The sequence below is a fragment of the Suillus discolor genome, assembly GCF_016758755.1.
Source record: "Suillus discolor strain FC423 chromosome Unknown F5147scaffold_99, whole genome shotgun sequence".
In the NCBI taxonomy this organism is placed as follows: domain Eukaryota; kingdom Fungi; phylum Basidiomycota; class Agaricomycetes; order Boletales; family Suillaceae; genus Suillus; species Suillus discolor.
This window is the reverse complement of record NW_024541346.1, coordinates 20,097-43,879: the sequence shown is the minus strand read 5'-3', so window position 1 is coordinate 43,879 and position 23,783 is coordinate 20,097. Positions and strand designations below refer to the sequence as shown.

The 23,783-nt window shown below is 46.7% G+C and overlaps 7 protein-coding genes across 7 annotated transcripts; 4 read left to right on the top strand and 3 right to left on the bottom strand.

Moving 5' to 3' along the window:
* The first annotated feature begins 1,978 nt into the window (after positions 1–1,978).
* Positions 1,979–4,019, top strand: F5147DRAFT_724092 (uncharacterized protein). Its single transcript, XM_041439018.1, has 10 exons — positions 1,979–2,552; positions 2,604–2,644; positions 2,676–2,680; positions 2,728–2,776; positions 2,823–2,860; positions 2,914–2,932; positions 2,990–3,029; positions 3,081–3,361; positions 3,416–3,583; positions 3,680–4,019. Exons 1-10 carry the CDS (start codon positions 2,077–2,079, stop codon positions 3,742–3,744), a joined length of 1,182 nt encoding a protein of 393 aa, XP_041286395.1. The 5' UTR covers positions 1,979–2,076; the 3' UTR covers positions 3,745–4,019.
* Positions 4,020–4,917: 898 nt separating this feature from the next.
* F5147DRAFT_724086 (P-loop containing nucleoside triphosphate hydrolase protein) lies at positions 4,918–8,009 on the top strand. The gene is made up of 13 exons (XM_041439017.1): positions 4,918–4,953; positions 5,016–5,550; positions 5,609–5,724; positions 5,776–5,840; positions 5,890–5,922; positions 5,979–6,197; positions 6,243–6,362; positions 6,413–6,534; positions 6,582–6,832; positions 6,885–7,378; positions 7,425–7,449; positions 7,497–7,685; positions 7,741–8,009. Exons 2-13 carry the CDS (start codon positions 5,242–5,244, stop codon positions 7,847–7,849), a joined length of 2,052 nt encoding a protein of 683 aa, XP_041286394.1. The 5' UTR covers positions 4,918–4,953; positions 5,016–5,241; the 3' UTR covers positions 7,850–8,009.
* A 1,402-nt stretch (positions 8,010–9,411) lies between these two features.
* On the top strand, positions 9,412–12,013 carry F5147DRAFT_780120 (uncharacterized protein; the record flags this gene model as incomplete). The annotated part of the gene is made up of 11 exons (XM_041442409.1): positions 9,412–9,717; positions 9,770–9,885; positions 9,937–10,001; positions 10,051–10,083; positions 10,140–10,358; positions 10,404–10,526; positions 10,574–10,695; positions 10,743–11,565; positions 11,589–11,613; positions 11,661–11,849; positions 11,905–12,013. 11 exons carry the CDS (start codon positions 9,412–9,414, stop codon positions 12,011–12,013), a joined length of 2,130 nt encoding a protein of 709 aa, XP_041286393.1.
* An 884-nt stretch (positions 12,014–12,897) lies between these two features.
* Positions 12,898–13,537, bottom strand: F5147DRAFT_546642 (cytochrome oxidase complex assembly protein 1-domain-containing protein; the record flags this gene model as incomplete). The annotated part of the gene is made up of 4 exons (XM_041430331.1): positions 12,898–12,941; positions 12,999–13,113; positions 13,167–13,385; positions 13,436–13,537. Coding segments are annotated over 4 exons (480 nt in total), but the record flags the coding sequence as incomplete, so codon positions are not given.
* Positions 13,538–14,314: 777 nt separating this feature from the next.
* F5147DRAFT_643276 (amino acid/polyamine transporter I) lies at positions 14,315–16,724 on the top strand (the record flags this gene model as incomplete). The annotated part of the gene is made up of 15 exons (XM_041433118.1): positions 14,315–14,434; positions 14,488–14,534; positions 14,598–14,652; positions 14,715–14,795; positions 14,849–14,915; positions 14,965–14,997; positions 15,045–15,138; positions 15,188–15,289; positions 15,339–15,430; positions 15,478–15,540; positions 15,594–15,664; positions 15,711–15,747; positions 15,798–15,945; positions 15,994–16,306; positions 16,355–16,724. The coding sequence occupies 15 exons, from the start codon at positions 14,315–14,317 to the stop codon at positions 16,661–16,663; spliced, it is 1,632 nt and encodes a 543-aa protein (XP_041286391.1). The 3' UTR covers positions 16,664–16,724.
* A 414-nt stretch (positions 16,725–17,138) lies between these two features.
* F5147DRAFT_643274 (histidine phosphatase superfamily) lies at positions 17,139–19,633 on the bottom strand (the record flags this gene model as incomplete). Its single annotated transcript, XM_041433117.1, has 13 exons — positions 17,139–17,474; positions 17,529–17,654; positions 17,712–17,908; positions 17,962–17,979; positions 18,027–18,295; positions 18,349–18,448; positions 18,499–18,545; positions 18,598–18,644; positions 18,694–18,723; positions 18,775–18,797; positions 18,849–18,942; positions 19,000–19,301; positions 19,356–19,633. 13 exons carry the CDS (start codon positions 19,631–19,633, stop codon positions 17,242–17,244), a joined length of 1,764 nt encoding a protein of 587 aa, XP_041286390.1. The 3' UTR covers positions 17,139–17,241.
* Positions 19,634–20,970: 1,337 nt separating this feature from the next.
* On the bottom strand, positions 20,971–23,656 carry F5147DRAFT_840876 (phosphoglycerate mutase-like protein). The gene is made up of 14 exons (XM_041444331.1): positions 23,178–23,656; positions 23,046–23,127; positions 22,828–22,987; positions 22,677–22,770; positions 22,602–22,624; positions 22,522–22,551; positions 22,426–22,472; positions 22,327–22,373; positions 22,177–22,276; positions 21,855–22,123; positions 21,790–21,807; positions 21,534–21,730; positions 21,351–21,476; positions 20,971–21,297 (listed from the first exon to the last, which is right to left on the bottom strand). Exons 1-14 carry the CDS (start codon positions 23,501–23,503, stop codon positions 21,065–21,067), a joined length of 1,752 nt encoding a protein of 583 aa, XP_041286389.1. The 5' UTR covers positions 23,504–23,656; the 3' UTR covers positions 20,971–21,064.
* Between the last annotated feature and the right edge of the window lie 127 nt (positions 23,657–23,783).

The following is a 23,783-nucleotide window of genomic DNA, read 5'->3' as shown; positions in this document are numbered from 1 at the left end:
CAACTGCTCTTGCTCCGTGATAAAAGTATAGACTTCAGATATCTTTGAAAGCAGAAGGCGAACAGCGACATCACGGTCTGCCTGATCGAGAATCATCTGTTACCGAAACTTTGTCAACCTGCAATGGCGATGACTGAGAAAGAGGCCTACATTGGATGCACAAGTGAAGATGCTCAGTGCCACCTTCGCGTAGGGATGGACCTGCGCACGAATGTTAGTCGCGTACAGAAAAGAGATAGATGGTTTGTACATTTGCAATCGCGTTGGCGACGGAGTTGAATGCCTTCAAGGGTTTGAGCAACACGGAGAACGTATCGATCGTATCAGAAACAGATGGTAGGTCGTTGGTCGTGGAAGAAGCATCTTGGAGTATTTTTGGGACGTGGCCGGCGTCTGCGAGACTTTTGTCAGCATTGGCGATTCTTTCGTGGACAACCTTCGGGTCGAGATCTTCGACCTGAGTGTAGACGTCAGCACATTGTCGAAAGAGATGAACGAAAATATTTCGAACTTCGTTAGTCAAACTTATCTCTACAAACCCCAAATTGGAAAACTGCCCAAAATTTTGTTCGAGAGTGGGAGGGGTGAGATCCTGCAACAGCGATTAGTACCAATCATAGCACACGGGACACATTCAGAGTTTAGATTACGCTTACCTCAGTTGACTGAACAGGTTGGGTGTCCTGCAGGCTGGAACTTGCAGCCGTGGGTTCAGGGTTTGAGGATTGTCGAGCGCTTCGAGCGAAGCGCTTGGTCACTTTGCCAAAGAGCTTGAAAACTGACCCTGAACGTCTTTCATGAGACCCATTCCTCGAAGGCAAGAGAGAAGACGGCTGTAACGATTAGATACGATGCAAATGCTAAGATGAAAGTTCATACATCGTGACTGGCTGTCGTCCTGCCTCTCTCCTCTACTAAATGAGGGTTTGAATGACTTGGCTTCGGTCGGCCCCAGCGTTTCTTCCGAGGAGGATTGTTTTCATGCATCTTGTAAGTGGGAAAGTGCGTATTTTGGTGCAATGGAAGTAGGAGGCGTGGTGGTAGCGAATAGAATCGACTGGCGCGATGAGGATTATTGTGTATGTAACCTGTAGTTGGAAGCACCCCGTTATCGATTGACAGCCTGAACTATTAATAGCATGTTATGTCATGAGGATTTCGAGTGTCCTATATACTTAATTCCAAGGATCGTAGGAGATGATCAAGTAGATCAACAGGTTGGCTGTATACTCCAAGGTGACGAAGTAGCAGCACGCTTGCGACGTCACTCTAGTATCCAAAATGTGATTGGAAATGTGACATGGCTATGCAGGGTGATTCGTATCAGGAACGTGCCCGTGCAAGCGCCCATATCGTGATGAACCGAATTTCCACACCAAAGCCTCATGGAAGGCCTGCAGGTTACCCGTGCGTTCAAGTGAAAGCATCCAGGACAGGTGACTCCTGTTGGTCTCTTACGGTTGCAGAAGCGCTCAGTGACGAACCTTGAATATTCGTAATTGATGCATTGCGCCAGCGTGATTGGTTGATCTGTCGGACAAATGTTGTACCAGTGTTTCTGAATTCTGGACTCGGAAGTTGAAGACCAACAGCATCCAGAAACATGCCGTCAAGTTGCGGTGAGAGCGGCATCCAATGGAAACACTCATTTCGGCCTTCGGGCGTTGAAAATAAGAAAATTTCCTGACTGAAGGCATACCATGACCACTAGTACGTCAATGATTTGGAGCATACCAGAATTTACATAAATGCGTTTGAGTCAAAGTTCCAGAGAAAGGGATGCACACCAGCTAAGAGCTTGGACATGAAGATATGGAAGGCGGTAACAACGGCCACCTGAGTAGTACTTGGTACCGATCAACTTGATACGGTCGCCCCCAACTTGAACAAGATCTGCAGTAAGTGATGGTAGCCGCTTTTATTTGTGCATGCTTGGTTCACACCCCGACGAGGTGATCCCGCTTTTATACTAGTTTCACCCCAACAGTATCAGCTGCCCAAGTTTTTGAGACTGCGCTCGTCCTGCGCTCGTCCATAAGATCATCCTCTCCTTTTCCTCCAGCTTCTACATCCAACATGCCGACAAATGCGAAAAAACGACGGCGCGAATCTGAAGACTGGGATTATGCTGATCTTAGTGGGCCTGACCCAATGTACAAGAGGACAGCCCCAGCATGCATTCCCGCGTCATCTTCCACTACTTTCAGGGTCAACACTACCACCAAAGGCCCCGATCCGAATCTAATGTCTTATAGTTCTACCTTTGACAGCAAAGCTCCTTATAGCTATTCATACACCCCCCCTACTACTTCTGTGATGACGATGCCATCAGTTCCATATTCTTCATACAACTACAGCTACCCGTATCCCCAATCCACGCACCCTCACGTGGAGCCTCAGCCCCCAGCTCAAGAGGCCCTACCACCTCCCGTCAAGAAACAAAGGAAGAAGAAAGACCCTAATGAGCCTGCGCCAGAGAAACGCGGTGCTATGTTCAAGAAAAAGTGTCCGCAGAATATTCTTGATCGTGTAGATAGGATCATGTCCCAAAGGTAACGTATTTCTCCTGTATTTGGTAGAACATGTCATCGATCATGACCAAGATTTTTCATGGTCGACCGAAAGCGTACCGGCGACGAGCTACGTGAGGAGTTTAGCGTGTTAGGCTCCTACAGGGAATGTGAGTGCTCTTCTATTTGGTCGCTTAACACGCTTACATCAACATAGGTGTATACTGTTGTCATCGATAAAACACCATCCTGCAACTGCATGTCGCGTTTTCTTTCGCTTTCAATTAGCCCCTGACTTTCGGCGTTTGACAGGTCCAGATGCCAACAAGGGTAATCACTGCAAGCACATAGTAAAGCCGCTCTTACTTCGTATCACCTCCATTTCTAATCGTCTTACGTTAAGTTGTTCATCTTTTTGAAAGGTGATCGCAGTTCTATTTCCACCACTCCCCCTGGAAATAACTGAACTTCCGCTATAGTCCTTCAAGTCAGCCAGAGCTCCGGCTTGTGGTACCAAAAGTCAGTACCTCATGTCGATACAGCTTTCATCACTCAATTATCACCCTATAGAGCACTTCTTACCTCCGAACTTCAAGAAATATTCGCGCATGCGCCTCCAGCACCCAACTCTGTTACCAATCAACGTGTCCGGGACGCATATGCACGCGCAACTGGCAAGGCCACCACTACTACCCCCTCTGAAGAGTCCGAGCCTGTGAAAAAGCGCCGTGCGCCTGGTCCAGAGGACGATTGTCCCATCTGCTATGAGAGCATGCACGGCGCAGACGAGAATACCCTCATCTGGTGCGAAACTTGTGCGAACGCCGTGCACAAGGAGTGCTTCACACAGTGTACACATCATATACTTGCTATCATTGAAATATGGGACTGATGGATTGACGTAGGGGCTAAATCCTGTGGACGCAACATTACTTGTGTCTTCTGCCGTTCCCCATGGGTCAACGTTAGCACGGGTGGGCAGGCCTCCGGGAAGGGAAAGGCACCGATGTCAGAGGGATATATTAATCTTGGTACTGTTGCGGGTTTGAGTCAAGAGCGCGATACCAGCTCCTGTGCGTCCATTTTTGATCTCTTTCACGATCCCTCTTATCCTTTTGATCATCGGCGCCTATCTCGTCTGATTACTCACTAACCATCACTTGCTGCAGATTATCATGGCTCTAGGCGTGGGTATCGGCACTACGGTTATCAAGATTATGAAAACCTACTTTAGGCAAAGGACCGTGTTCTATCTTTCATGCGTATCCGTGATCCGGCCCCTTGATCTATCATCTCGTACATTTTTTCTTTCAATTTACGTCCCTTGCATTTCATCACAGTACAACATCATTTAAATCTCTTGCACGTCTATACGATTGCGCCCTGCCGCCCTAATCGTTAGTGTATATGTCACCGATCGGTCCTAGTACTACTAGTATCTTCAAATCTTGATTTCCAGATCATGCCCGCCTCGAGGCGCTCGAGTCAATCGCTAAAGAGGGTACGTGTTTACTGATTGTTCCTTTTTCTGATGCACGTGTATGCGTTATCCAGCCGCATCGCCGGGTTATACTATATCACGGCTTTTTGCATATGGTTAAATACAGGATAGTATTCCCGAAGTCTCCTTAGTACTAGGAGACACTGGGTATACCATCACTTGGCCGACAATCATTCACTGAGACACAGCGATGTTGGGAAAATATCACTCCTGGCATATGCCTTGTTCCCCTCCGGAAAACGCACGGATTCGTCTTGCAACGCCTCAACATTATTCAAGACTACAGGTTTCATATCATGCAACTTTGTGCGACTGCCAGCACCTACGGGAGACACTCCTAAAACCTATCATCTGAACATGTCACCCTCAGTGTGCTGAACTCTGCAATGGTATGTTCAGACGGGCAGCACGTCGATGGATGCAGATGTGACCGAGGCAGCCTAAGCGTGGCAGGTTGGGATGATGAATCCGACGTACGGAGCGCGTGCTTGTACTAATTCTGCGGTGTAGAGAGATCCTGTAGTGAAAAATCTGTGTTCGACATGTCGCGTGAGATGTTGATGGCGTGTTTTACGTGATTGGGCTGGTTCTGCCTATTCTAGGGGATCGCAGATTTCTAGAATATGACCGAGTCAACGACTTACTTCGGTGGCGCTTTCGGAAAAAGGCGACTTTGGTACTCCGGACTGGCCCAAAATGTTTGGCTTTTGGCAGGTGGCCAGATTGTCGGGAAACGGAGTACATATACTTGCTGTGTAGGATTAATAGCCTAGTGTCTGTGCTTGTCTGCGGGACCCGGATTGCAGTAGACATAGTCATATTCCAGCGCTCCGATGATAAAGCTTGTATTACATAAGACTGGACCTGCCCTTAGAGCACGTTCCGCCATTTGCCATTCAAAGTTGAGTTTTGCATGGACAGTGATGAAATTATATGATCAATGTACGTCTCGCCTTGATCTCAATCGGTGACTACTAGGCTCGGTGACTAAACACTTCCGACAGGTTCATGAGAGATACCTGTCAGATGATCACTCATCTTACACTGGCAGAGCCTAAGCGCCAAGCGCTCTTGGACTGCATGACTCCGCCACTGGACATGCGTTAAAATTGCTGTATTTTCATCGGCTCCACCCTGTCACGGGCCGTCCGCCTAATACAATAGCTAGTATTAAAGCCATGCTATCTTAATCCCGTAGCATCTCATCCTGCCAGTGTTTTCCATCGAATCATGCTCAACTTCCCTTGGGCTCGACGTGTCCTACTACCTCGAACTGGCACGCAGAAAGAGAGAACGCCGTTTCTCGAACGAAGGCTTGGGGTATGGCGCATACTGATCGCCGCTGATGAATCATCATCATTCAGGCTCCCCAATCTTCAATGGGACCTTGTATCGACACACGTCCCCCTCTTGACTCGCGCATACAAGGATTTTCACTCTGTCAGTCCAAAACTGTTTTGGCTCCTAATGGTTACAAACCTCTGGTATGCGATTGAGGACCCACTGTCCCTCTATTTCTCAAACCGCCTTTTACTTCTCGTGAGTGAATTCTTCAAGTTCTTGACTTATGACTCACATATATTCACTGTTTCCGAAGATTCAACGCTCTGTTTTGGAAGGCAAGATTCACACGAGTCTCGACAAAGATCTATGTATAGCCATCATCGCTCGAGCTTCATGCTCCGCGTTCAGCGGATTTGTGCAGTGGACTTCGTAAGGCTTCATCGGATTTGGCCGAATCACGTTAATCGGAGGTGACAATAGTAATGGTGTCAAGGATCGATACCGCACGCTTGTCTGTTACCGATTTCAAGAGTTGTTACTGCGAGGTATTCGCACTTTGATCTTCATCTCAACGCTACTGAAATGCCTTGTTAGCAAATCTCGCTCGTGACATTGAGGCGTCCCAAGGTTGGTGCCGGTCTTATGATTTGTAGGATGACAAACTCAAGTCGGGTATGTAAAAGATAACGAGGCAGGTCTTACAGTCAACACTAGGCAAGTGTTTTACTGCCTTGTACGATTGCTCGATCTTGGGAAGGAGATTATTTCGTTTCTGCTCCAATTGCGATTATTGCTGCATCTCCTAGGCTCCGAATTTGCGAGTGCTGGACTTGCCTCGATTTTAATGTGTTTTTTGCCCCTGATCTTGGAGAATATGTGGGACAATGAACTCTGGAACAAAGGTTTGTGCTCCTGTTTATTTTATTTGATCCACCTGACATTCGTAGCTTACGTGAAACAGGCAGTCAATGACGACTACCTGCGGCAAGAGGCCTTGACTTCACTTGCGAAACACACATACAAAGCTGAGGTGATGGGAGGCAATTTATCAGGTTATCTTTTAAATGGTCGTGTGTTGAGTATCTTTGGGTTTCAAAATCACTCACATAACTCTCAGAGTACCAGAAGGTGCACGACGCACTTAGTCACATACCTAACGGAGAAGTCGAGGATCTGTGGAAAACATCAACGACCGCTCTGCCTAGTATCTTCTCGAACCTCTGCAATGACGGACCCATGGTGAGTTTATGCAATTTTATACGCCTACGTTTCTGATGTATTGCTAGCTCTATATTGGGCTTTTGGCTCTCATGAATCCAAGTCAGGTATCTGTTGTTCAGCTAGCTATGCTAGAACAAGCTGCCACGCGTCTCCGATACACGTTTTCTTTCTCCAAGCACATCATTAGCCTTTATCCGACTGAATTGGCCGGCTTGAAGAATTTCTACAGACTTCTCGATCTTAAGAACAAGATGAAAGACGGCTGTATGCCGTATTCACCGGCAGCTGGTTCTTTAGGTCTCTCGTTAGAAGTTCGGTACGAATCTCGGGTTTTGCGCGGTGGTTCTTCTTCATATTTTCATCGACAGAAACGTATCGTTTAATTATCCCGGTGCCAAGTCTGAAAGAGATGCATTGAAGGAAGTTTCTTTTTCGATAAAAGCAGGTCAATTGGTAGTCATCGTCGGCGCAAACGGCTCAGGAAAATCGACCATACTCAAGCTCCTGACTCGCTACTACGACACTACCTCAGGCACTGTCTTGATCGATGGAAATCCCATCCAAGATTATCGAATTGCAGACTTGCGGTCTGTGACAGCTAGTCTAACGCAGGAGCACACCTTATTCCCTCTCTCTATGAGCGAGAACATCGGGATCGGGTCACCAGCATCTGTAACAAATCTTGACAAGATTGCCCAAGCAGCGAAGTTAGCTGGTGCTAAGGACGTCATCGAGAACTTCACCGACGGATATGACACTGTCCTCGAACCTGTCAAGACTGCCCAGCTTAGCTATACAGGGAGGGGGAACGAGGACCTGAAAAATGAGTACGAGAAGATGGAGAAAACAACAAACGTGTCTGGTACGTCTCATTCGCTAGGATGGGTGCGTGTACTAATAACGCATAGGCGGAGAGAAACAAAGACTAGTCGCGTGAGTCTACTCATCCTGCGTCATTGGCGTTTATGTAACTCGCGCAGCTCCCGGACGTTTATGCGTATGCTGTCCGAAGATATCAAGTTTGTTATAGTCGACGAGCCAAGCTCTGCTCTTGACCCAGGAGGCGAATACGAACTATTCAAGCAGCTGAGGGAGGCACGCAAAGGAAGAACCATGATATTCGTCACGCACCGTTTTGCGCATCTCACCAAGTTTGCCGATCTCATCTTGTGCGTATCCCTTTTTGATTATCGACTTCCATTCTGATATGAACGACGGGTCCAGGTGTATGAAGGGAGGAAGTGTGATTGAGATGGGAACGCACCAAGAACTGTTGAACCATCAGGGAGAGTATGCTCACTTATATAATGTCCAAGCGCAAGCTTTTACTTGAGACTTACCGAACCATCAAGGATAGCCCTCATAAAATTCAAGTTAGTATACGTCGGCAAATGGGATTATGCTACGCAACAATGATAGTCACTTCCGTACAACGCAAAATAGATTATAAAACCTGTATATCGCAGTCCCACAAATGACTGACGGTCCTCAAATGCTCGCAGCAAGAATATGTTCTCGATCCCCATGAATTGGCAACACGACAATTATTGGTCCTTGTGAGCCGATCGCTGATGCGGTGGCTACAGACGCAAGTGCTGTGCATCCCAATATTATAAGGTTCCGCCAGCTTAGATTTCGTTTCGATATATTCCCTCTAAACGTATATATTCATCCAGCTAACAGGTACGGCGCAACAACCCATCTTCGACGACCATGAGCAAATTTCATATACAATGGTCAAGCACGGTCAGGCATAATGGAGCGACTCGGCTCATTATATGGGGGTGCGAACGACCACTGATGCTGATTGGAATGCTAGAATCGAGACTACCGTTTTGGGCTTCAGAAATCATTCATCATGTTATTGTATTTTCTATTTATGATGTGCACAATGGTCACTTTCGGGCTCGAATTCACAGGCGAAAGCAACAAAAGCTTAATCTTCTTGGTGCACAGTACTGGTCACGTTCCCTTCCTGACGGGGATCAACAATCAAGATGCACCATAGACGTGCAGATACTTTATACTACTCTATAGTGAGTCGTAAGGTGAGCGTCCATGAGACTTGAGCCTGAAAGTTTGTTGGACAGGTATGATACTCGCTTGGTGTCTCGGTAGGGCTTGAAATTGAGGGGTGATGAGAAGCATGGCCTTAGGAGGGTATTCAAGACGCTTATGACATATATTGCAATAGAATTGTGGAGAGTATGCTTACTATGATCGTCTGCAAAAAGATTCGATGCGAAACGGTGAGAGGAACGCTTGAAATGCGAGCTCGCTGTAGCAGGCAGTGAGCACGAAGGTTTATGGGACTTGCCGAACGTTGTTGGAGCCAAAAATGTCAGGGCACGATATTAATAGCATGCCGGGACGTTGCCGAGGTGCCTTGCTAAGTACCCACGATAAATACCCAACAATTATTCATCACATTGCTGTATCTACCTATATACTTAGAGGGGCCCTGGCGACCATCCACGTCTAATTACAAACGTAGGAGTCACAGGTAGGTGGCGCATCAGTAAACCGGTGAGTTCTTGCTGGGGATTATGCTGATTATGGTGCTCACTGCTTTTACATAGTCATATATCACTTTATATATATTCCAATGCTTATGCGACGAAAACCCTTTCCTATATAACGATTAATGACGATGTCTTCTTCTCACAGGTTCTCTGATAGCCCGCCTCACTAGCAGGCTTGGTGACTAAACACTTCCGACATCATCAGAAATGATCAATCATCTTACAGAACTAGCTGCGCTCTTGGACTGCGTGTCAGACTCTGCCACCGGACATGCGTTAAAATTGCTGTATTTTCATCGGCTCCACCCCGTCACCAATATTGAAATAGCTAGTATTAAAGTCATCTCATCCTGCCAGTGTTTTCTCTCCAATCATGCTCAACTTCCCTTGGGCTCGACGTATCCTACCTCGAACTGGCACGCAGAAAGAGAGAACACCGTTTCTCGAACGAAGGATTGGGGTATGGCGCGTACTGATCGCCGCTGACGAATCATCATCATTCAGGCTCCCCAATCTTCATTGGGGTCCTGTATCGACATACATCCCCCTCTTGACTCGCGCATACAAGGATCTTTACTCTGTCAGTCCAAAGTTGTTTTGGCTCCTGGTGGTTAAAAATCTCTGGTATGCGATCGAGGATTCACTGTCCCTCTATTTCTCAAACCGCCTTTTACTTCTCGTGGGTGAATTCTTCTTGACTTATGACTCACATATATTCACTGTTCCCGAAGATCCAACGCTCTGTTTTGGAAGGTAAGATTCACACGAGCCTGGACAAAGATCTATGTATAGCCATCATCGCTCGAGCGTCATGCTCCGCGTTCAGCGGATTTGTGCAGTGGACTTCGTAAGATTCTCTCCAATTTGGCTGAATCACGTTAATCGGAGGTAACAATAGCAATGGTGTCAAGGATCAATACCGCGTGCTCGTCAGTTACCGATTTCAAGAGTGGTTGCTGCGAGGTATCCGCACCTCGATTTTCATCTCAACGCTACTGAAATACCTTGTTAGCAAATCTTGCTCGTGACATCGAGGCGTCCCAAGGTTGGTGCCGGTCATATAATTTATAGGATGACCAGCTCATGTCGGGTATGTACAAGATAATGAGGCAGGTCTTACAGTCAACCCCAACCAAATGTTTTACTCCCTTTTACGATTACTCGACCTTGGAAAGCAGATTATTTCGTCTCTACTCCAATTGCGATTATTGCTGCATCTCCTAGGCTCCGAATTTGCGAGTGCTGGACTTGCCTCGATCGTAATTTGTTTTTTGCCCATGATATTGGAGAATATGTGGGGCAATAAACCCTGGAGCAAAGGTTTGTGCTCCTGTTTATTTTATTTGATCCACCTGACATTCGTAGCTTACGTGAAACAGGCAGTCAATGACGACTACCTGCGGCAACAGGCCTTGACCTCACTTACGAAACATACATACAAAGCTGAGGTGATGGGAGGCAATTTATCAGGTTATCTTTTAAATGGTCGTGTGTTGAGTATCTTTGAGTTTCAAAATCACTCACATAACTCTTAGAGTACCAGAAGGTGCACGATGCACTTAGTCACATACCTAACGGGGAGGTCGAGGATCTGTGGAAAAGATCAACGACTGCTCTGCCTAGTATGTTCTCGAACCTCTGCAATGACGGACCCATGGTGGGTTTATGCAATTTTATACGCCTACGTATCTGATGTATTGCTAGCTCTATATTGGGCTGTTGGCTCTCATGAATCCAAGTCAGGTATCTGTTGTTCAGCTAGCTATGCTAGAACAAGCTGCCACACGTCTTCGATACACGTTTACTTTCGCCAAGCACATCATTAACTTTTATCCGACTGAATTGGCCAACTTGAATAATTTTTACAGACTTCTCGATCTTAAGAGCAAGATGAAAGATGGTTGTATGCCGTATTCACCGGCAGCTGGTTCTTTCGGGTCTCTCGTTAGAAGTTCGGTACGAATCTCGAGTCTTTGCGCGGTTGCTCTTCTTCATATTTTCATCGACAGAAACGTATCGTTTAACTATCCGGGCGCCAAGTCTGAAAGAGATGCATTGAAGGATGTTTCTTTTTCGATAAAAGCAGGTCAATTGGTGGTCATCGTCGGCGCAAACGGCTCAGGAAAATCGACCATACTCAAGCTCCTGACTCGCTACTACGACACTACCTCAGGCACTGTCTTGATCGATGGAAATCCCATCCAAGATTATCGAATTGCAGACTTGCGGTCTGTGACAGCTAGTCTAACGCAGGAGCACACCTTATTCCCTCTCTCTATGAGCGAGAACATCGGGATCGGGTCGCCATCATCTGTGACAAATCTTGACAAGATTGCTCGAGCAGCGAAGTTAGCTGGTGCTCAGGACGTCATCGAGAACTTCACCGAAGGATATGACACTGTTCTTGAACCTGTCAAGACTGCCCAAATTAGCCGTACAGGGCGAGGGAACGAGGTCCTAAAAAAGGAGTACGAGAAGATGGAGAAAAACAACAAACGTGTCTGGTGCGTCTCGTTCGCTAGGATGGGTACGTGTACTAATAACGCATAGGCGGAGAGAAACAAAGACTAGTCGCGTGAGTCTACTCATCCTGCGTCATTGACGTTTAATTAACTCGCGCAGCTCCCGCACGTTTATGCGTATGCTGTCCGAGGACATCAAGTTTGTTATAGTCGACGAGCCAAGCTCTGCTCTTGACCCAGGAGGCGAATACGAACTATTCAAGCAGCTGAGGGAGGCGCGCAAAGGAAGAACCATGATATTCGTCACGCACCGTTTTGCACATCTCACCAAGTTTGCTGATCTCATCTTGTGCGTATCCCTTTTTGATCATCGACTCGCATTCTGATGTGAATGACGAATCTAGGTGTATGAAGGGAGGAAGTGTGATTGAGATGGGAACGCACCAGGAACTGTTGAACCATCAGGGAGAGTATGCTCACTTATATAATGTCCAAGCGCAAGCTTTTACTTGAGACTTACCGAAATCATGAAGAATGGCCCTCATAGAATTCCAGCTATTAGTATACGCCGGAAAATGGGATTATGCTACGTAACAACGATGGTCACTTCCGTACAACGCAAAATAGATTATAAAACCTGTACTTATATCGCATAGAACCTGTATATCGCAGTCTTACAGATGACTCTAAGATGGGCCTGGCACCAAGAATATGCTCCGGTCCTATGAATTGGTAGCACGACAATTCTCGGTCCTTGTGTGGGACTACAGCCGATCACTGACGCGGCGGCTACACCAGAGAAACTGATGGGTTCACGTCAGTCCAGGGGTATCATAATCGTCCCATTACATGATTTACTGTGGAAGGAAACTGTTGTCAGCACTTCCACAGAAGAGTACTATGATAACAACACGTTCGAGGTGAGGAAGCGGAAACATTTTCAAGATGTTCGAGAGAGACCGACGACCTTCGGAGAGACGGTGTGTAAGGTAATAAACTCAAAGTGCAGTCTATTATTGTAACCACTATGAATAGCAGGTATGACAATCAAATGTATAATCATAATGTTTGACAGACCTTCAAGAGAATCCCTCGAGTGAGATGGATATTATTTGACACCTCGAGTTCAGGTAAAAGTCGAGATGCATGGGCCAGCTAACGCTTTTGAATGACACATTGTTATTGAGGTTGTATTAAGGGCGTCTTATGGGACCCCCAGCAAAGCTAATGATTACTTGTATGTTCTGCAATAGCAGACGGTGATTCTATACCACCGACGTACGCTGCAAGAAACGTAGCCGAACTTTCTTGAGGATGTGGTTCAAATAATCCACGTCGGGGGACGACAAGTGTTACGAACACTCGGCACTCATGGTCGAACTTGAAGTATGGGGGAATAAATTCACAACCTTCTTATCATCCCCGATGACGCGGAACCTCACTAATTGGAGCCATACTAAACGTCAGAGATCTGAAAGGTGACCACATAGGAACTCACGCGGAGTGAACGGCTGTCCTTTGCCTTTCCGAATACTAGTAAAATAAAGAGTACCGGAGCCCTGGTGACCCTTTAGACGGAAACTTAGGTCCACATTGCCTTGTGGAAGATTAATCTAAGCAACGAGATTGAGATGAAGTGAATGCTTCGACAACTGATTGCACTTACCGAGCCATTTATCCAAGGGTCGCCATTCAAGTACCAGGCAGGTTCAGGTCGGATTGCATCTCCCAGCATCTCCTTCAGTTCTTCATTATCCCTAACGGTCTGCATAATATGCTTTACAACAGAGCTCGATAGTTTCTCTTGGTTCGTCGCGAAGAGTAAAAATGCAGCCCAAGCGGAAACCCCGAGGGTGGCGAATGCAAGAATGAACGGCCAACGTTTCTGTGTTGTCGAATAAGTGGAATGCGTGCACGTAGACGCAAAGCGCAAACCTGAACGTGAGGAAGGTCAGCCTTAAGAGGAGGTCTAGTGTAATATAGCCTTGGTTTCGAAGGTGCAGAGAACGTTTCAACATGAGGTTCTTCGGTAGGAGGAGGGGGTCGCGGGAACTTGGTTACTGTTGCATAACCCCTTGATATAGCTCCCCCAAAGCTTCTGTCCAAAACCGAGAGATTTCTTGCGTGTCGAGTGATGGACATCATTTTCACAGTCAAGGAAGCTTGCATTACTAGGTGAGGAAAGCCAGATAAGTTATGCGGCGTAGCACAGCCACATCAGTTTTCCGTCTGAGTCTGAGCCGCATCCACATGATTTTGACATGTCCACTCAAACGTTCACTGCCAAAAATTGAAACCATTCACCATGTCTCAGAGCCAGCAAGGACTACTGTTTTGTCCTATGGTGATGAAACGCGGCCACAATCGTCTCCGGAAGCTACCGACTCAGCCTGAGGAATGCACAAAAAAGTTTAGAACAAGGTGTACTTATTATGCTGACAGCGGCCGCGCAGAGGTGGTACAGGTTACGACGGGATACTGTTATCTGCATTACACCTGTTCCGCATGAAGCCCATGTCCAGATGCCGACCGTCTAATTGTTCGACCCGGGTTGACCACGCACATCAGATTCAGATAGACTAGGCGTCCGCAGTCCGGACCGTAAGTTGAGATAAACATCTCTTGGTTTGGTTCAATTTCGGTCTGGTTCGCAGACTAGAATGCACATGTACATATGCATCAGGGCTTCTCGGTCGCCACGTTCAACTAATGTGGATACTGAAGGTGATTCCCAATTGACAACTTGTCTCTTTCGATACTGCGTGATCAGTGGGTCAGTGCTCATTCGAAATCGCCTACTTGCAAGAGTGCGACATGGCGGCTCCGAGAGCTTCAGCGATTTCGAAGTTGCACCCGCAACCAAGTGCAGATGAGACAACTCTCGCCAAGCTAGGATACAAGCAGGAGTTTCACAGGGAATTCACTTCGCTAGAGGTGAGTTTGATTGCAGACTCTTCCGTGTATGCGACACAGGCTAACACCTGCAGGTATCTGGACTTGCATTCAGCTATATCGGAGTGGCTCCTTCAATAGCGTAAGCCGTCACTATGACGCAAGCCAATTGAAATCGTATCATCAATGATTAATTGTCGCTCAGCTCCGTACTCTTCTATGCCATCCCAAATGGTGGGCCTTTCGCGATGGTTTGGGGTGTAAGCTTTCATCACACGTGAGGATTGCTGGTCCGTAAACATATCACTTTTCCTCTCCGCAGTGGGCAGTTGCTTGTCCCTTTATTATGTGCATCGGGTTGGCGATGGCAGAGCTCGCATCAGCAGCACCTACTTCTGGCGGGGTACGTCATAGATGCTGTTGCTGTTTCAAACTTGACTTTGAAACAAAATGTAGCTATACTATTGGACTTACTCGCTTGCTTCTCCACGATGCCGTAATTTTCTTTCTTGGATAGTCGGCTGTAAGTCCTGCATTTTGATGTGAAGTGCAATCAGTCCTAACATGTGCAGATTCAAATACTGTAGAGATTATCACGGGAGTCGGTGAGACGGGTTTCATTTTTTCAACAGCCCTGATCACATGGGGCTAGCTTCCGTAAACTGGGCTTGTGCAATTCAAATTACTGCAGCAATCAGTATTGCCTCCTCTAACCAGGCATATACGACTACCAACCAGCAACTCTAGTAAGCTCATTACCATACAACACGACACTCTTCATATTGGTTGTTACAGTGGTATATACGCAGCTTTGGTTTTATCACATGCTGTCCTCGTGAGTTTCGGTACCAAAGTTTTGGCAAGGCTACAGAGACTGTACACGTTGTTGAGTGCGAGGTAGGTGTTGTATAGTTCTACATGATCATCGTTTCAAATCTTCCGATAGCCTTTGCTTCATAATCATAATTGCGCTTCCGATCGCAACGCCACCAGATTATCGAAACAGCGCAAATTTTGCGCTAGGGGATTTCACCAATTGTATGTATCGTTGTCAAATTACGCTCACAGCTCACGATCAGTTGTAGTAGCCGGCTGGCCATCCGGATTCACATTTATTTTGAGCTTAATGGCTCCTCTTTATACAATAGGTTAGACCATATTCTCTGGAATTAGCACTCCATGACTATCTTTCACCCACCAGGGGGTTATGATGCTAGTGTTCATATGAGCGAGGAGGCCTCAAATGCCGCTACTGCAATACCATGGGCAATCGTAAGTGACGCTAGAAATGACCAATTATTGTATTTATTCCAGTCAGGTCAGTTCCATTGCTATATCGGCCGTCTTTGGTTGGGGTATGTGGAATGATATGTCACTCTGATCTTGATGACATATTCCAATACAGGAATCAACGTCTGCCTTGCCTTTTGCATGGGCACTCATGTTGGCAGCCTCTTAAGTAGCCCTATAGGGCAGCCTATGGCGCAGATCTTATACAATTCGCTCGGGCAGAGAAAGGCCCTGGCTCTATGGTGTCTCATCATTTCAACAGGGTACGTTTTACTGCCGTGTGACGTATTCACAGCCTAATCATAGAGCAGGTACATGGTGGCATCGAACTGCCTCCTGGTCGGCTCTCGCCAAACGTTCGCATTTGCTCGTGATGGCGCCCTGCCTTTTTCACGGTATTTGTACCGGATCAATCGCTACACAGGAACACCCGTCAATACAGTTTGGTTCGACAGCATCTGCGCTCTGGCGATTGGTCTTTTGTCGTTCGTGAGTATCGAAGCCATCAATGCGGTGTTCACAATTTCTGTAACCGCATCGTATATCGCTTTCATTACGCCGATCACAACCCGCTTTGCGTTCAAGAATGATTTCAAACCCGGCCCATTTCATCTGGGGAAACTGGTGGGTCAATAGGCAGCGACGTATTCTTGAACTAATATAACTGCGCAGAGCTTTCCAGTCGCTGTGATCGCTGTGGTGTGGATGGTCTTCACGATCGTTGTTTTCTGCTTTCCCGCGACCCCGCAAACAACGACACAACAAATAAACTATACAGCTGTGGTACTTGGAGGGTTCATGTTTCTGGCGATTTCCTGGTATTATTGTCCGGTGTACGGAGGCGTACATTGGTTCGATGGACCCATATCCAACTTTACACCGGTCATCAGAGGTGAAAACAGAGATGAGGATTCGATGTCGGAGTCGGAGAAGAAGGAACAACGTGACACTGATATCTCCGTTTTAGCGGCGGATGTATAAGTAATGCCCGTATACCATCTGAAGTCATCAGTATACACGGATGATACATATGTAATTCAACAGACTGATCATTTTCCGACTGCGGTTGGCTTGCACCGAATTGTTTGAGGGCCAACAGTTATAGAATACCCCCTTGTTTCATCACTCTCAAAACATGCAGCTGTTTCGTGGAGATGATTTTTGAGAGTTTTGTCCAGACAGATGAGTCCACACTTAATTAAACTGCTACTTCATTTCGTCTGTCGACAGTTCCCAGCTTATATTCGTTTTTATACAATGAGATCACCATCCACATTACGAACATTTGAGCGAATATTGATATTGCCCGCACGGGCCGCGGGATGTGACTCAGCTTCTGGGAATCCTCGCAGTCCATCAAGTCATTTTTCCTCCCTGATATGTTTCACCAATGCATTTCCTGCTATGACTCATCTGCGTTTGCGTTGATGCGCGCTAGCCTCCGAATCAACACATTGGGTATTGCATAATGCATGATGAGATTCACGGATATCGCTGTTTGGCAAATTACTATCGACAACATTCATAGCACCAGAATGTAGGCACACTGGGCGACGAATCTAAACAGGGTAGCCCGTGGTAGTTTCCCATCCATCAGGGATTGTCCAGTTGGCGTTACAAACGAAGTTCCAGTCCGTACTCCGAATGTTCTCTTTCTGCGCGTCGACAAAAGCATGAATCGAACACATCCCATCTGGATGATGTTGACACCCATTCAGATTTGCCAGCGGCACAACGCCATCATTAACGATCACACGAATTTGTGGGTCGGGCTCCGTGGAGCATGACAAGACTGTGAGGACGAAACAAAATGAGTGCGGTTTGGAATGATCGCGGGATTACTCACGCTGGAACTGTACATTGGTTGCAAATGGTGCAAGCTCTGTTGACCTAAACGTGCGCCGTTTTGGTATATGATCAGTAGGCAATTGTCCCATCGCCGCAAAGCTCGAAAGATTCAATGCAGTAAGGACTGTCAATGAATGAAAATCAGGATGTTTTCCAACTTCGAGTTCATCAACAAGCTAACCATTCAATACTACAGTTTCATGCGTCGCATCCACATAAAGGCTGTTTCCAAGGGGGAAAGTGACAGCGTTATGAAGTGTCGCATTAGTAGAAGTATTGTGGGTTTCAATCGGCGTCTGAGTGAGACGAGACACAAGCTCTTGCACATAGCCAATTCCTTCTGCCCTACCTAGAGGTGAGCCCCAAGCTACATTGTACCTATGTTTCTGTCAGAACTCGATTTTCTGTTGCAAGCGAAGGAGAGAACGCACCAATAGTTAATATCGTATCTGGTTAAGATCAGCGGCGTGCAAACTGCATAAGAGAGGTTTCTTACGAATAATCAAAGCCTTCCCACTCCTTCTCCGTGAAGAGTTCGCAGAACTTGGAATAACCAAGAGCGACCGTCTCAAAGGCACACAATGTTTGCATGGCGTAAATATCTTGAACACCCAAATCAAACCCATCAAGATATTGCTGCAAACGAGGAACGGTATCCCTGAGATACACTTCTATCCATGCATTAGCGCGTGATACACCGCGGAAGGCCCGATTTGGATTGTCACTATTGGCACAAGATCGAAAAGGAGCGAGAGTATTGTTGAACTGACATGCACGCATTATTAGTTGGGTATCTCAGAGTAGTTCAAACGACTTACGCCTTTGGCCTCAATCGTGATCTCTTGTTGATACTGGCCCTCGAGAGGGTAACCAAAAAATCCGAGAGCAAAGTTATGCGCAGAGTCCAACATCCGGGTTCTTCATACGTCATCGTCAGAGTGCGAATTATTGACTCTTGAAATGCTTACTGGGACTCCGTTCTGAACACAGGCAAGGTATTTGTTTCGCTGAAATTCTGAATGGTTGGTCAAATTGAAGAATAAGGCAGGAAGACATGGGAAATTTACCTTCAGAAGAAACCCGTATCTCATACGCATCGACACGCCGAGATCGACTATACGAATATCACAATCTGCTGCCATGCGAGATGATGATTCCCTTACACAATTGAGACCTCCCAAAAGGTGTTAATCCTGACAATAATTAAGTATTGGAGCTGCATTCTGATAACGTATGGTGGCTACCTTCGCTTCCTAGCTTGTACGTCCTGCGGAATTGGGGTCAGACATCTACCTTGTTCATTTCTAAGCAGCCTCACCAGTCCTTCAAAAATGAGAGAGGTCCGGTAACGGTGACATTTTCTGCATTCCTGTTCAACTTCGAGGCAAACCCACTCGGCCCACTAGTGCTAGCTATTGCGCAATCCCTCCCTTAGAAACTACTTAGAAGTCTGGATGTGGTTGACTCACAATAGCCACCAGGGTATCGTGCACCGTGACGGTGTAGAAGATGCACGCCAGTGATGTTACAGGTGTCGGGGGCTTCTGGACTAGAATCAACACCAAATTTTCCTCGTGGGATGGAGTACCACGGAGATAAGCCTCCCCAGCTACGAAAAATATTGAAGTCCTTGGTTGTAACCTTCGTGTTGTCCTGGGAAAAACGCGTAGGGGGTACAAGATGCGCTACATTAGAATGCAAAGGATAGGCAGGAGCTGTAGCAGCTACGCCAGGCTCGGCACCTGCTTGTGTTGAACCTGGATAACCGACACTACATACTACGGCTCCAGCCTTGAAAAATAGCAGCAGCTAGAGAGAGACGTACTTGGATGGAAACGCAGAGGGAAACGCGTTGGTGGGCTTGGCCGGAGGGTATTGGTGCCATTCGGGTGTTCCCACGTCCGTAGGAAGTAAAGCAGCGAAGGCTGAAAATGGCACGCATGATTGGTTAACGTTTGAGGCATATCGTGCAACTACAGCCAGACATATAACGAATCCTGCGAAGAAGGCAGCGCCGACGCGTAAGAACAGTGACCGCCGCGCACTGCCAGAGTACAAGGGAGGCGACGAATCGCCGAGGTAAACTCGACTCTGACCACCCATTCTCTTAACATCGGGCGTAAACACTGGAAGAGTCGAGTCGTGTAGCGAGCCCTCCTCAGCCATGGAGAATGTTATCTTTAGGCTTTAACTTGGATGGCCGACGCGACGCGTTCTTATACTAAAGTAAGTAGGTCACGTAAACTATTTTGATTTGACCTCAAACCATTTTCTTTTCGGTTTCTTCTCGTTTCCCTACTCCTTAGACTCGCTTCCTTCTCGCTTCGCTTCTTTATAACGTTGATATTATGCACGAAATGATGAACTGATTCGACCATTCAATTTTGGCGGTACTACTAGTAGTATTCCTGAACCTATCTTGGTCCAGGTCTCCAAAATTCTCTGTCCCGATCATGCCGGCCCGTCTTCCCGTTTACTCAAGCCACTTGTCAGTTGATATTTCTTGTTCTCTCCTTTTCTCTCTGCGCTTGACACCAGGTCATTTGTCTCGATCGAAAATTCGTCTCAGCATGTCTCATCCGTTCGGCCTCGCTGTAGAAGTCAGTGCGCGTGCCTTATCCGATTCTACAAGCACATGCAATGACGCTTGTTCGTCCCTTCCATCTTTTTATTCTTGTCGTGCTCAAAGACATTTACAGAAATTCTTATAGCTTCTGAGGTTCCTCTTCCTCGGGACAGCGAGCAATTAATAAACAGTTGCATTCTACGTCAGAATTTCGAGTTTCATGCAGTTTCCCGCAGTCGCTTGCCCTTTCGTTCAGTCTACACTACTGGCGTCTTCTGTTCTATTGATACATCCGTGCGTGTTCTGATGGAAATCTTTCCTTTTTTCGAGAGGGAACTATTTGTGAACTGCATACCGTTCCTTGGCGTCTCAGTCATCGCAAAGATGAACCGCGTGATGCTTTGCGCGTGCATTCTTGCTCATCGTCGTGTCGATCTCTCTCTTACAGTTTCAAGTGTCTTCGCAAGTCGCGCACACGTTTCGACGATGACATGTTGCCTGTCTCATCTGTTCGGCCTCGCTGGAGAAGTGTGCCACCTATTACCCTGAATTCTACGCATCCCCGTGCTCATGTCCTGAAAATTTCTGTGCATGGCTGAAATTACCCTTGTCAACATATCATCGTGTCTGTCCTTGCACTTCAACTCCCTTTTGTGGTGCGGTTACTTATGACGGGGTATCAATTATAATATGTCAAGGTACTGTTTTAATACATTGTTCAATCTTGTCCTTTCCAGTGTTGTGTATCTGTCAGGTGATGTTGAAAAAAAACGTATTGCGATGATGAGATAATTTTGGATCAAGGGCGTGCAGATGATGGGCATATGTTGTGCACAAGCATTTTAATTTTTCGAGGCCTCTCACGAACGTTTGCTGATATGTAATGCATGATGAGATTCACGGGTGTCGCTCTTTTGGCGAATTACTATCGACAACATCCATAGCACCATAATGACTGGACGACGAATCTAAACAGGATAGCCCGTCGTAGTCTTCCATCCATCGGGGAATGTCAAGTTGGTGTTACAAACGAAGTTCCAGTCGGTACTCCGAATGTTCTCTTTCTGCGCGTCGACAAAAGCATGAATCGAACACATCCCATCTGGATGATGTTGACATCCATCTAGATTTGCCAGCGGTACAACACCATCATTAACGATCACACGAATTTGTGGGTCGGGCTCCGTGGAGCATGACAGAACTGCGAGGACAAATAAAATCGAGTGGAGTTGTGAAGGATGGGGGGTTACTCACGCTGGAACTGTACATTGGTTGCATATGGGGCAAGCTCTGCTGACCTAAACGTGCGCCGTTTTGGTATATGATCAGTAGGCAATTGTCCCATCGCCGCAAAGCTCGAAAGATTCAATGCAGTAAGGACTGTCAATGAACGAAAATGAGTATGCTTTCCGAGTTCAGATTCATCAACAAGCTGACCATTTAATACTACAGTTTCATGCGTCGCATCCACATAAAGGCTGTTTCCAAGGGGGAAAGTGACAGCGTTATGAAGTGTCGCATTAGTAGAAGTATTGTGCGTTTCAATCGGCGTCTGAGTGAGACGAGACACAAGCTCTTGCACATAGCCAATTCCTTCTGCCCTGGCTATAGGTGAGCCCCAAGCTAAACCGTACCTAATATATTTTTCAATCAGAATTCAATTTGGGGTGGCAAGTGGAGGATAGAACCGCACCAATAGTTAATATCGTATCTGGTTAAGATCAGCAGCGTGTAAACTGCATAAGAGAGGTTTCTCACGAATAATCGAAGCCTTCCCACTCCTTCTGCGTGAACAGTTCGCAGAACTTGGAATAACCAAGAGCAACCGTCTCAAAGGCGCACAATTCTTGCATGGCATAAACATCTCGAACTTCCAAGTCAAACCCATGAACATATCGTTGCAAACGATGAACGGTATCCCTGAGATACACTGCTTTCCATGCATCAGCAGGTGGTGCGCCGCGGTAGCCGATATATGGAATGTCATTATTGGGGCAAGATCGATAAGGGGCGAGAGTATTGTTGAACTGACATGCTCATATTACCAATCGAGTATCTTAGAGTAGTTAAAATGACTTACACCTTTGGCTTCGATCATGATCTCTTGTTGGTACTGACCCTCGAGAGGGTAACCAAAAAATCCGAGAGCAAAGTTATGCGCAGAGTCCAGCATCCGGGTTCTTCATACGTTATCTTCAGAATGTGTATTATCGACTCTTGAAATACTTACTGGGAGTCAGTTCTGAACACGGGCAAGGAATTCGTGTCGCTGAAATTCTGAATGGTGTGGTCAAATTGAAGAATAAAGCAGGGAAACATAAAAAAATACCTTCAGAAGAAACCCGTATCTCATGCGCATTGACACGCCGAGATCGACTATATGAATATCACAATCTGCTGCCATGCGAGATGATGATTCCCTTACACAATTGAGACCTCCCGAAAGGTGTTAATCCTGACAATAATTGAGCCTTGGGGCGCATTTCGATAACATATGACGGTTACCTTCGCTTCCTAGCTTGTATGTCCTGTAGATGGAGTCAGATACCGGCTACCTTGTTCATTTCTAAGCAGCCTCACCAGTTGTCCAAAAATGAAAGAGGCCCAGTAACGGTGATATTTTCTGCATTCTTGTTTAACCTGGAGGCAAATCCAGCTGGCCCAGTACCGCTAACTATTGCGCAATCCCTCTCTCAGAAACTACTTCAAAATCTAGATGTGGACGACTCACCAAAGTCAGCAGGGTATCGTGCACCGTGTCGATGGAGAAGATGCACTCCAGTGATGTTGCAGGTGTCGGGGGCTTCTGGACTAGAATCTACACCAAATTTTCCACGTGGGATGGAGTACCACGGAGATGAGCTTCCCCAGCTACGGAAAATGTTGAAGTCCTTCGTTGACCTTCGTGTTGTCCTGAGAAAAACGCGTAGGGGGCACAAGATGCGCTACATTAGAATGCAAAGGATAGGCAGGAGCTGTAGCAGCTACGCCAGGCTCGGCACCTGCTTGTGTTGGACCGGGATAGCCAACACTACATACTACGGCTTCAGCCTTGAGAAATAGCAGCAGCTAGAGACGTACTTGGATGGAAACGCAGAGGGAAACGCGTTAGTGGGCTCGGCCGGAGGGTATTGGTGCCATTCGGGTGTTCCCACGTCCATAGGAAGTAAAGCGGATAAGGCTGAAAATGGCAAGCATGATTGGTTTGAGGTATACCGCGCAACTACAGCCAGGCATATAAGGAATCCTGCGAAGAAGGCAGCGCTGACGCGTAAGAACAGTGACCGCCGCGCACTGCTAGAGTACAAGGGAGGGGATGAATCGCCGAGGTAAACACCACCCATCCTCTTAACATCGGGCGTAAACACTGGAAGAGACGAGTCGAGTCGTGAGCCCTGCTCAGCCATGAAGAAATCCTTCAAGTTGGATAACTTTTCGACGCGATGCGTTCTTATACTAAAGTAACTAGGATACGTAAACTATTGTGATTGACCCCAAATCATTTTCTTTTCGGTTTCTTCTCGTTTCCCTACTCCTTCTGAGACTCGCTTCCTTCTCGCTTCGCTTCTTTATGACGTTGGTGTTATGCACAACTGATTCGACCATTCTTGTGGCGGTACTACTAGTAATATATTACAGTAAATACAAACACGTTGAGTCCAAAATAAAGACTGAACATTTTTATCC

What these genes read in the sequence shown, in the direction of transcription:
- F5147DRAFT_840876 (XM_041444331.1), bottom strand. Translation starts at nt 23,503, where the DNA reads ATGGCTGAGCAGGGCTCACGACTCGACTCGTCTCTTCCAGTGTTTACG. An exon ending in GATACGGGTTTCTTCTGAAG is followed by an intron (nt 22,374 to 22,425) that starts GTATTTTTTTAT and finishes CACACCATTCAG; the next exon opens with AATTTCAGCGACACGAATTC. An exon ending in TCATGATCGAAGCCAAAGGT is followed by an intron (nt 22,124 to 22,176) that starts GTAAGTCATTTT and finishes TGAGCATGTCAG; the next exon opens with TTCAACAATACTCTCGCCCC.
- F5147DRAFT_724092 (XM_041439018.1), top strand. Translation starts at nt 2,077, where the DNA reads ATGCCGACAAATGCGAAAAAACGACGGCGCGAATCTGAAGACTGGGAT. An exon ending in GATAGGATCATGTCCCAAAG is followed by an intron (nt 2,553 to 2,603) that starts GTAACGTATTTC and finishes ATCATGACCAAG; the next exon opens with ATTTTTCATGGTCGACCGAA. An exon ending in TCCGGCTTGTGGTACCAAAA is followed by an intron (nt 3,030 to 3,080) that starts GTCAGTACCTCA and finishes ATCACCCTATAG; the next exon opens with AGCACTTCTTACCTCCGAAC.
- F5147DRAFT_724086 (XM_041439017.1), top strand. Translation starts at nt 5,242, where the DNA reads ATGCTCAACTTCCCTTGGGCTCGACGTGTCCTACTACCTCGAACTGGC. An exon ending in CAAACCGCCTTTTACTTCTC is followed by an intron (nt 5,551 to 5,608) that starts GTGAGTGAATTC and finishes CTGTTTCCGAAG; the next exon opens with ATTCAACGCTCTGTTTTGGA. An exon ending in TCAAGAGTTGTTACTGCGAG is followed by an intron (nt 5,841 to 5,889) that starts GTATTCGCACTT and finishes ATGCCTTGTTAG; the next exon opens with CAAATCTCGCTCGTGACATT.